The sequence below is a fragment of the Piliocolobus tephrosceles genome, chromosome 10, assembly GCF_002776525.5.
Source record: "Piliocolobus tephrosceles isolate RC106 chromosome 10, ASM277652v3, whole genome shotgun sequence".
NCBI classification, from domain to species: Eukaryota; Metazoa; Chordata; class Mammalia; order Primates; family Cercopithecidae; genus Piliocolobus; species Piliocolobus tephrosceles.
Genome location: NC_045443.1, coordinates 38960313 through 38972639, shown reverse-complemented (window position 1 = coordinate 38972639; position 12327 = coordinate 38960313). Strand labels below are relative to the sequence as shown.

At 34.1% G+C, this 12327-nt stretch overlaps 1 protein-coding gene across 3 annotated transcripts in view; it reads left to right on the top strand.

Moving 5' to 3' along the window:
- GXYLT1 (glucoside xylosyltransferase 1) overlaps positions 1–12327 on the top strand; it is a 65950-nt gene that overhangs the window by 34628 nt on the left and 18995 nt on the right. For all 3 annotated transcript variants that reach the window (XR_002724607.2, XM_023182827.1, XM_023182828.1), the window contains 3 exons: positions 3013–3264; positions 11289–11412; positions 11697–11869. Coding sequence is in view for 2 of the 3 variants with exons in the window: in XM_023182827.1 (XP_023038595.1) it covers positions 3013–3264; positions 11289–11412; positions 11697–11869 (549 nt within the window). In the remaining variant the exon portion in view is untranslated. The remainder of the gene's footprint in view (positions 1–3012; positions 3265–11288; positions 11413–11696; positions 11870–12327) is intronic.

Below are 12327 nucleotides of genomic sequence, written 5' to 3'. Positions count from 1 at the left end.
AGCAAGGTTACATCTTTAATTTTGATTTGATTTTACCCAGTTTTAAAATTCACAGTTGTTTAGACCATTATGATACTTAAATACTTACAGTTTTGCAGCTTAAACACATAGAGAATACTTATGGTAGAAATATTGAATTTAAGAAGCACACAAGTTTCCGGAAAGCATATAAATTATGGGGAAGAACCTTCAGTTACTTCTTATCGCTAAGTGGATTAAGGCAATCCCTAGCTTATTAAGAAAATGGTTTATTGAATCCAGGATATCTGTAAGGTTAAGTTATAATATTGATAAACATGTCTGCCTAAGCAGTATCTTTGTTGCTCTGCCCTAAAAAGTTGTATCCTAGGATCTTTCTCTTCCATTGTAAAAAGCACACAAATAAGGGATTAAGATTGGTTAAAAAAATGTGTTTTAGATACTTCATGTAGGTTTTATTTTAAGTAAGTTTTATATTGAATGATTGCAGTGTCATTTAATTAATGTGTGAGTGCCTAGTATTTGTCAGTCATCTATATTGAAATGCTGAGTATGTAGGAATGAATAGAATACACAGGTTTCCTGTTTTCATAGAGCTTGTTATCTGATGTGGGAGACAGACATTAAATAATCACACAAATATATTGAAAAAACAATAAGAGATGAAGGAAAGACGTGAGGTGATGGCCATTTCTCTGCCATTTTGTTATGGCACTTTATTAATACTTGGCACCATGGCACTTGTTAGCACTTTATTAACAAGTTTATTATTGGTGTTGTTATATGAAATTTGCCAGATCATTTAATGATATAATCTAGTTAAATCCGTAAATGGAATTTTAAGTACAAGAACTACTTGAAACCTGTCAAATTGACCTCATACTTTACTGTTACTTCTAATCTTTTTAACCAGATTTAAGTAAATTGGTGCTTTATTTTTTTATAGTGATAAACTTTTTTGCTGAGTTTTTCTTCCTTTAAAATAGATGCATGAAAAGAACTAATGTAAACTGTACCAATGCCTTCTTCACCTGAAAGCAATCAGAACTATACATAGGTGATTATTATTTAACCATATGTCTGATTTCCAGCTGGTAGTGGCTCCCAGCATTGAACTTGAAGCTTTATGCAGGTTCTTCCTACTCTGCTAACAATATAGTAATCTGTAAACAGATGTGACACAGATGTAGAATGTTGCTGTTAAAAACAATTCTCACTTCACCACCCCTCAGAAAAGTGAGACAGATATACAGATTCCATCCCCTCACACACACCTTTTTTTTTTTTTTTTTTTTTTTTTTTTTGGAGACAGAGTCTTGCTCTGTTGCCTGGCCTGGAGTGCACTGGTGCAGTCTCGGCTTACTGCAACCTCTGCCTCTCGGACTAAAGCGGTTCTCGTGCCTCAGCCTCCTAAGTAGCTGGGATTACAGGCATGTGCCACCGCACCTGGCTAATTTTTGTATTTTCAGTAGAGACAGGGTTTTGCCATGTTGGCCAGGCTGGTCTCGAACTCCTGACCTCAGGCAATCTGCCTGCCTCAGCCTCCCGGAGTGCTGGGATTACAGGTGTGAGCCACTATGCCTGGCCACAGATTCCCTTTTAGTTGAGGTCTTTGACCAAGTGTACTTTCCCTACTCAGGCCCTGCAGTCAACCATCAGATTTTTTTCCCCAGCCTGATATTAAATCAGCTGATAGATAAGGGAGGAATGAGGTGATTTCAGCCTAGTAGCTGCTCGTGAAGGTGATGGCTTTAGTTGCAGGGGGAAGTAGCAGCTTTGAAAAATAGCAGAACTAGGATCAAGCTCCTATTATATTCTTAACTAAAAAGGTTTAGATTCACCTATTTATTGAATCTTACTAATAGACCAGGATAGGCAGTAAATTTAAATTTGTAGGAGTCAGAATCTAAAGTTCATGGGTAAGGCAGAAATGAAAAATTATCCTTTGTTGGGCGCAGTGGCTTGCGCCTGTAATCCCAGCACTTGCGGGAGGCCGCGGTGGGTGAATCACTTGAGGTCAGGAATTTAAGACCAGCTTGACCAACATGGTGAAACCCTGTCTCTACTAAAAATACAAAAAATTAGCCGGGTGTGGTGGTGCATGCCTGTAATCCCAGTTACTCAGGAGGTTGAGGTAGGAGAATGGCTAGAACCCAGGAGGTGGAGGTTGCAGTGAGTTGAGATTGCGCTACTGCACTCCAGCCTGGGTGACAGAGTGAGACTGTCTCAAAAAATAAAAAATAAATAAATAAAATAAAATAAATAATAATTATCCTTAAAATTCCCCAGGGAAGACACATGTTGGAGATTTATCTCTTAGAAAGTGCAATATAGCCAGTCTTTCTTCTAAGTCAAGCCTTTATCCTTGCACATTTTGCTTTGATTCATTGGGAGACAGCCTGGAAATAAGAGCATGGACTCTGAATCTGGGTTGTCTGGGTTCCAGTTTGGCTCTACCACTTACTAGTTGAAACTGAAATGATGTAAAGATGCCAGTGTTACAGGTCAAGAGGAGTAAGTTCAGAAGATCTTTATTTGTATTGGTTTATTTCTGTATTTATCTCAGGAAATTAGGATTCAAGATATAAATTTACCTAAGCTAATGTTATTGTCCATTATGAAAAACATTTCCTCCCTGATCTTTGAAGATTTGGTATTCTCTCAATTTTTGTAATTGAGTATTTGTTTTGGTTTGTTTTTATATCTTCTCAATTTTTATAATTCTCTCAATTTTTATAATTGAGTATTTTTATATTCTCTCAATTTTTTATTCTCAATTTTATATTCTCTCAATTTTTGTAATTGAGTATTTGTTTTGATTTGTTTTTAATATCTTCTCTGAAAGTTAATGTGAAGGTTAGCATAGTATCTTTATATATATGCTATTGTTAAAAATGACAGATTTAGGAAAGATTACCTTAAAATAATATAAATTAGCTAATCTCTTAGATGTATCTTATACAATTAGAGGTGCTTTTATGTTTCTTTTTAAAATAGAATTATAGTTAATCATTCAAATATCTCTCCTTGTAGTTAATCCTGAAAGAAGTTGATTCATTATTGTATGTCGACACTGATATCCTTTTTTTACGACCAGTTGATGATATTTGGTCTTTACTAAAGAAATTTAATTCCACACAAATTGCTGCAATGGCACCAGAACATGAGGAACCTCGAATAGGATGGTATAATCGCTTTGCTAGGCATCCGTACTATGGAAAAACTGGAGTAAACTCTGGAGTTATGTTGATGAATATGACTCGAATGAGAAGGAAGTATTTCAAGGTGAGTCACTAATATGGGTAGTTGTTAACATTTCTCTAAAAACCTTCTAAATTGTTGGCTTTTCAATTTAGTTTTACTAAAAACTAAATTGAACTATAAAGAATTTTTCTATTTAGAATAATCTAGAATATTAGAGGAATCTAGATATCTAGATTTATCTAGAAGTGTGTTCATATTATTCTGTTTAACAGCGTTACAATAGGTCAAACCAGTTGACATGACAATGAAGTAAAATAACAATGCACTAAGTAGTGAACATCATCTCCTTAGATTGCCATTCCAGGACGCAGATGTTACTTTGTAGTTGTACATTCATAGAATAGATAGAATCTAAATTATGATATACCTCAAGGACAACATGTAGTTGCAGTTAAGAGCATAGACTCTGCAGTCTGTTTGGTTTCAACCTGTAAAATGGAAATGATAGCACTACCAATGTCTTGGGACTTTTGGGAGGAGTAAATGAGTTAGAACAGTGGCTGACACATAGTGAATGTTATCTATTATGGTGTTATTGGAAGTTAACTTTAAAACTTCCTGCATGTTTCCAGTATTTCAAATTGTGGGATCAGTAGAAAAGTTAGACTATTTAAATTCTCTGAGTGTGCATTTAGACGACATCAGTATGTACTACCGTTTACCAGTTTCATGTAGATTAGTTGTATATCTAAATTGCAAGTCATTGTAGTTTGCTTGCTCTGGAATCAAACTGACTTTCTGTGTAGCTTTACGTCTTGTGCAGTACTTAACTACTGGCCATTTAGTTAACTTTCAAATATAAGTTCTCTCAGCTGAATAAGATAATAAACAGACTTAATTAAGTTAATTTAAAAGAGATCTGTTGAAAATTCTTAGTAGATCCTGGCATGAAGTAAGCAGTAAAATGTTAGCTAAAAACAATGACTTCTGAGCAAACACTATTCCCTCTAGGAGTATAGACTTACTGTTTATTCCTGTATATCTTACTAGGACTCAATTAAACATTAAGGGATATCATGTCTTTTATGATATGAGTATATGTGTACATTTATATGTATATATTTTTGTCATGTATTTTTCATATGGTATCTGGTGGGATGGAATTTATTCTTCCTACATGTCTGATTTAAGCCTTTGTCTCATTTGGAGCTGTTTCCTCTTACCTTTGGTATAGGCAGCAGTACTGCTGTAGCCATTACCATATGCCAACACTTCAGTCTTAGAAGTCTGACAGCTATTACCGGTCACTGTTCTATTCTGTTGATCTGGTAAACTTAGTTTTTTTTTAGCCTTCCCTTTTCCGAACCTTTTTAAAATTCTGTTTTAAATTTAGTTTTGTCTCCCACAACTGATTGCATTAATAAGCCCAGTGTTAGGTAACCTCTGCTCTTGTTTAACAGAGAACATCTCTCTTTGGTTACCAAGTTTGTTGTTAGATCTTGAATTTTTAAATTTCATGTACTGTAAAGTTGTACTAAATATAATAAAACTAGGATAGTAACATGATTGTTATTTTCTGATTGTTAGACTATGCACAGTGATCTTATACCAGAAGATGGTGCTGTAAGATTATCTGCAAAAAAATAATGTGACTTCTCAATAACTGCATTTGAAATTTATGAAATTAATAGAAGTTTAGTGTTGCAAAGAACTATAGAGATAATATAACAGCCTTTGATTACAACTTAAAAATAGCTGTATAGTTCAAATCCATTGTTTTTACAATTATTTTATTCTTATTTTACTTTTTTGTAGAGAACAGTCTACAAAAAAAAGAGTTGCCCAGGCTGGTCTTTAACTCCTGGCCTCAAGTGATCCTCCCACCTCAAACCCCCAAAGTGCTGGGATTATAGGCATGAACCACTGCGCTTGGACAGATTTACTGTTTTTTTACTTACCTATTACTTATTTAAATATGATTCATAAATACTTTAATAGTTTCTCCCTTTCCCTTTTTCTTTTTTTTTCTGTGACATGTTCTAAACTACCTAGAGATGTCGTTATGGGGGTTGGAATAATTTCTAAACTTTCAAACCTTTTTTTCTTCTGCACATTAATGACTATGAAAAAAATACAAGATGATTGGTTGTACATTAATTCAGCAGGTATAATTTACTTCACACCTACTATTCCTGTGTTACAAACAACCCTATTCTTGCTCCTTGGAAAATACTCAGATTTGCTTTGTTTTCAAATATTATTATTATACTTAGGATTGTCGAGATGGTCCTACAAAATTTATTAATTTTTAATTCCTTTTCTCATATATTTTTATTTTTCTTGATCTCTATATCTATAGCAAACATTGTCTTGGTTTTTTTCCTGCCAGTTCTACAGTTTCTAGCACAGGTCTTAAATTTTAGAAATTTAGCAATATAACTGAGTTACTTATAAGCACTTTCCAAACTGTTTTATACAGATTCACGACTGTTGCTTCATGGTTCTTAACCCATGTACAGCCACAATACAAATTTAGGACAAAGGTCATAGTTTAAGTTATTTATTTGTTTTGCTGTCACCTGGTTCTTACCACTCATGGCTGTTCATTTCCAACCTGATGTATTATAGTTATGTATATTAAAAAGTTAAAATAGGACCAGGTATGGTGGCTCAACGCCTGTAATTCCAAGACTTTGGAAGGCCGAGGTGGGCAGATCACTTGAGGCCAGGAGTGTGAGACCAGTCTGACCAACACGGTGAAACCCCATCTCTACTAAAAATAGAAAAAATTAGCTGTGCATAGTGGTGCATGCCTGTACTCCCAGCTACCTGGGAGGCTGGGACAGAATCACCTGAACCAGGGAGCAGTGAGCTGATATCACGCCACTGCACTCCAGCCTGAGCGACAGAGCTACAGTGTGAGACTCTTTGTCTCAAAAGGAAAAAAAAAAAAAAATTTACATTCAAATACTTTAATAATTAATTATTTAATTAAATAAATATTTAATTTAATTTAAAATTAATTTAATTCTTTTTAAAAAGCATGTAATTTTTAATCTCATAATTGTATATTTGTTAGACAGTGAATAACATTGATTAAATGATTATGTTCTATTTTGCATAATCATACTTGCAGTGTTGAATCCCTATTAGGGTATTTATTTTCTCTCCTAAAAAATGTATTACCGTATTTCTTTGTTTTTTTTTTTTTTGAGACAGAGTCTTGCTCTGCAGCCCAGGCTGGAGTGCAGTGGCGCGATCTTGGCTCACTGCAAGCTCCACCTCCTGGGTTCACGCCATTCTCCTGCCTCAGCCTCACCAGTAGCTGGGACTACAGGCGCCCGCCACCTCGCCCGGCTAATTTTTTTGTATTTTTAGTAGAGACGGGATTTCACTGTGTTAGCCAGGATGGTCTCGATCTCCTGACCTCGTGATCCGCCTGTCTCGGCCTCCCAAAGCGCTGGAATTACAGGCGTGAGCCATGGCGCCTGGCCTATATTACTGTATTTCTTAACCTTTTCCTGTTTATTAGAGAAAAACCAAAGAGTATAAATTAGACATGATGGGAATCTTTTCTTTGTTTACTTTGCCCTTTTCAAATTTCTGTATGTTACTTTGTATTTTTTTGTCTGTTTGCTCCACCTACTGAGGGCAGGATGTGGCTTTTGTACAGCTTTTTATTAAGAATATTTAGCATGGTGTCTGACATAAAGTAGCAACTTGATAGATAATTGCTAGCAAAGGAGAGTCAGATGAAGGTTTTAGAAACTAGGCCATTAATGAATTATTGAAAAATACTGGAAAAGAGAACACTGTGTGTGAAGTAGTTACAGTGTTTTTACATATTTATAAGATGTATGTGATAGAAGACTTTTCTTGTGTTAGTACATAGCTTATGAGAGCAGAATAATAACAATGTACATCTTGCCAAAGGACTTTTTAAAGTGAAGTAACTAATCTTTGGGAATTGATGAGTTCCCACTTTTTTGTTGGATGCTCTTTAATTTTATATGTATGTATAGGACAGGCTGATAATGATAGTCCATTCATTTTCAAAGCATGCTTAATTTAAAAAATGAAACTAATTGATCTTAATGTAACATACATGTATTTGGTCATAGGTTCGCTAAATTTTGTAAAATTAGAACATTTTCTGTTTTAAATGTTATGAAACTAAATTATGCTTATAAATATTCAAAAAATTCATTGTAGAATAAAAAGACAGATTTCCTCTTGACGTATCTCTCCACACTTTCATGCCTCCACCCAGAGTGACACTATAAACTTGGCTGTGTGTTCTTTGGACCTTTTAAAAAGTGTATTTTGAGGCTGGATGCAGTGGCTCATGTATGTAATCCCAGCACTTTGGGAGGCCGAGGCAGGTGAATCACTTGAGGTCAGGAGTTCGAGACCAGCCTGGCTAATATGTTGAAACCCCATCTCAACTAAAAACACAAAAATTAGCCAGACATGGTGGCAGGTGCCTGTAATTCCAGCTACTCGGGAGCCTGAGACATGAGAATCACTTGAACCCAGAAAGTGGAGGTTGCAGTGAGCCGAGATTGTGCCACTGCACTCCAGCCTGGGCGACAGAGTGAGACTCCATCTCCAAAAGAAAAAGAAAAAAAAAGTATTTTGAAACAAGCATATGTGTGTATTAGCATTCTTTTATACATTTTCAGCTTGCTTTTTTCATTTAGTAAATATATAGTTGACTGACTTCTATGTCATTACACATAATCACATTTTTAATGTATGTATGGTGTGGAGAATGGATGATTTTATTTTCTTTTTTTGTGTGTACTTAGTATGGATATGTAGTTGTATGGCTGAAAATATATTTTAAATTTTGTATTTTCTTGACTATACTAATCTTTTTAAAAAAGATTTAAAAATCTTTTCTTATAATTTGTAGCCATTTCTTTTTCTTCTTTTGTGAATGGCTGCTTGCCCATATCCTTTGCCCACTTCTTGGTTTTCTCTTTCTTATTCACTTGAACTCCTTTTATATGTAATGCCTCTTTATTAAACTCATTTCTCATAGCTTTTCATTGGTTGTCTTGGATAGTCTAGGTTATATCATTAGCAGACAATACTAGCATTATCTCTTCTTTTCCAAATAGTTTTCTAATAGGACTTTTTTCTTTAAGGTTTTTTTTCCCTTTTTATATTTTTCCTAAGACTGCACTGGCCTCTTAATTTTGTCTTTCATTGATTTTCTTTGAATAGATACATTTCTTGTAGGATATATATTCAAATATATATATATTTGATTTATATTGATTTTTAAAATTTAAATATATATCTATATTTCTCTGTATATTTGAATAGATAGAATCACTTGGAGACTTTAACGTGGTATTGTACAAGGGCTCCACCAGTTCTGCCTGTTGAAAGTGTTGCTGGTTTTTGTCCTTGTGTAATTGATATTTTTCTTTTCAAATCCTAAGAATGTTTCCTTAACATACTCAATGACTTATTTCTAAGAGTTACCTTTTCAGATTGTTTCCTTAAGTAAAACTTGTTTTAGTCGTTTTCCAGATTAAAAAAAATTCTGATTATAATTACTGTTTACTGTGTTCTAAGAAATTTCACACAAGGATAATACAATTGTAGCAGATCAATTTAAGTATGTGGATTTTTTTTTTTCCCACGAATTCTGGCCTTCTCTTTTTTGAAGGATAGATTGTTGATATCATCACTGATTTTGCTATAAATTATACAGTAGCTTATGACAAATGTTTCTCAAACTGTGTCAAAGGATTAATTTTAAAAAAATTTTCAGTATGTTATGAACCAATACTTTTGTAAAAGATAGATTGCTAGAAAAATAAGTAGACATAAAACTATTCTATTAACTTGCTGTAAAAGTTTCTAAATCTTACTCTTAATTTCTGTACTTAATTACTTAATCTTATTGAGGACATAGAAAAAATTTACATGTTAGCACACTATGTGAACTGCACTATGAAGAATACTGGTATTTACTCTGAATAGTTTAAAAGAGTCACATAGATCTAAAAGGCCCAGTATTCAATTCTACCCCTTCCAACACCAGGTTCTCACTGGACTCAGTTACTTGCTTCCTTAAGTATTTAACTTTGGGTTTTCAAATAACAAGTTTTGAGCATTAAAAAAAGCAAGCATTACATTCAGTATCTGAAAAAGCATTAAATTCAGTACCTTCTTTATTTTAAAAAAACAAAATACAAATTGATGGATTATTGGTATAATATTTTTATCTTATTTCAAAAGGCAGCATTGTGTTTAATGGCTAAACAGTTAGGAGCTTTCCAGTTAAAATGAAGATAAGGATATCTGTTAATATTACCATAACTTTTTTTTTTTTTTTTTTTGGAGACAGGGTCTCATTCTGTCACCCACGCTGGAGCGCAGTGGTGTGATCTTGGCTCACTGCAAATGTTCACCTCCCAGACTCGAGTGATCCTCCCACCTCAACCTTCCAAGTGGCTGGGACCACAGGCGTGTACCACCATGCGTGGCTAATATTTTGTACTTTTGGTACAGGGTTTCACCATATTGCCCAGGCTGGTCTCGAACTCCTGAACTCAAGTGATGTGTCTGCCTAGGCCTCCCAAAGTGCCGGGATTACAGGCGTGAGCCACTGTGCCTGGCACCGTAACTATTAAGTAATATTTAAATAGCGGTTCTCAGCATGGAGGAATAACAAGCTCCCATATTAGACAAATAAAAGAAATAGGTATAAAAAATTAGATAGAATGTAAAATTATTTGCGTGACATATTTATATCCCCGAAAAACTTCAACCTATTAAAACTACTATAAACATTAAGGATATGTAGTTAATTTGGCTGGGTTGAAAATTAAAATACAGAAATTGCTGCTTTTAAAAGGAGAGTCAAACCGTTTACTGTGCTGGCTGACTCCAGGGGTTCTTTCTTAAGTAACCTAGTATGGTCTCTTCCTGAAAACAGTGTTGATATGCCAATTAGTTGATATCCAAGAATAGGAAAATGCTTTTGCTAGCAGGATTGTAATTCTGATAGCAAAGCTTACAGTCATTAAAATGGGTTGGGTGGATCTGTCAGCTCTTCCATAGTATGAGAGGCATCAGGAGACTAGGGTCTCTTTCTTGGAGTGCAGTTGTAATACTGCCAAAGATGCCAGTCCTAGCTTGCCTACCTCTGGGACGGTGAGAGTTTATGGGACTGCATACATCTGCTAGACTGGACCCAGTTATTTTCCTTAGCAAATCTTCTTTGACTTTGTATGTCATTCATGGTGCCTCTTTATAGAATTCTTTGCTTGCATTTTCTAATGTACAAGTAGCAACCTTTTAGAAGATAAAATGGAATCCTCTCAAAAGAGATAGTATACATAGGAACAAACTTGAAAGAAATTGGCAGTATATATGTATATACACACACATATATATATATTTTAAATGTAATAAGATAAATTAACACTTAAATAAGTAGGAAGACATACTATGTTTTTGGATAGGAAAATCCATCATAAAAAGGCCAGTTCTCTGTGAGAATTTTTTACTACAAGTAGACACAAAGCTCATAAATTTCTGCTGCTTTGTTCATCTTCCCCACTCCCTCTGCAGCCTTAATTTTTGTCAATCATACTGTTTCTTAGTGTTTGATTTTAGTTGTGTATGCATTTTTAACTTGATTTATCAATTTCAGAATTATCTATTTGAACTGCCAATTATAAAAGTTAAGCAAATCAATCTGAGAATAATAGCCATCATGGTAAAAAAAGAATAATAGCTAACACTGAATATTTACCATGTGTCAGGTGCTATTCCAAGCACTGTAAATTTATATATTAACAGTTTTAATCATCAACAACTCTGACGTAGGCACAGACATAGGTACCAAAACTATCTTCATTTTAAGATAAGGATACAGTTACTCTCGCTTTCTTTCCTGACTTACTAGTTTTATCACTGCCACATACAACTTCCTTTTGTTATCTTCTCTTTTACTGGACAGCCCTCTCACATTTAGGGTTGGAAATGTCACTTGATATTGTGAGGAGTTTGCATTTCTCTTTGTGGCTTTGTAATGGTTACTGTGGGTTACTGTAATATCTTTTGAATGTTTTTATCAACAGAATGATATGACAACTGTACGACTACAATGGGGAGATATACTTATGCCATTGCTTAAAAAATACAAACTGAACATCACATGGGGTGATCAAGATCTATTGAATATCATGTTTTTTCATAATCCAGGTAATTATTCCTTTTATTTGCATTAAAAAATCACAGATAATACTGAGTGAAAAAGGAAAACATGCACTTATCTGATTCTTATATTAATGATTATTGCTATTTATGTTTAAGACAGAGTAAAACTTTTCTTGAATTTTGCTTTAATTGGAAGAGATCTAAATGCCAAACATTTTTCATTCATTCTTACTTGTAAGAGCTGTATTTTTTAACTAAAAGTTTTGCATAATGTTACATTTGTGGAATTAGGGGTATTTGCTTCATTGTCTGGTCTTTTCTTTATGTAGAAAGCCTTTTTGTTTTTCCGTGTCATTGGAATTACCGACCAGATCATTGTATATATGGAAGCAATTGCCAAGAAGCAGAAGAAGAAGGAATCTTTATTCTTCATGGGAACAGAGGTGTTTACCATGACGATAAGCAACCAGCATTTAGAGCTGTTTATGAAGCACTAAGAAATGTAAGATTTGCCTTTTCTGTTTTTTTAACTTTGTGTTTGAAAATACTTTGAAGCTAATGGTTAGTTTACAAAAATAGTACAAAGAATTTTTATACACCCTCAGCCTCATCTGTTACTAACATTTTGCCTTATTTGCTTTGTCATTGATTCTCTCTACATTTTTTTTCTGAAAATAATGTAGTTGTTTTTTCAGAAAACTTAAATTTGATTGTAAGTTGCATACATTAGAAGTCCAATGCGCTATCCATTGCGCCACAGAGCCGGCTAAAGTATACATATGTAACAAACCTGCACATTATGCACATGTACCCTAGAACTTAAAGTATAATAAAAAATTAAAAAAAAAAAAGTTGCATACATTAAGTTCTTTTACCCCTAAAAGCTTCGGTTTTTTTTTAAAACTAAGAATAAGGACATTCTCTTATTAACCACAGTACATATATCAAGCTAGAAAATTT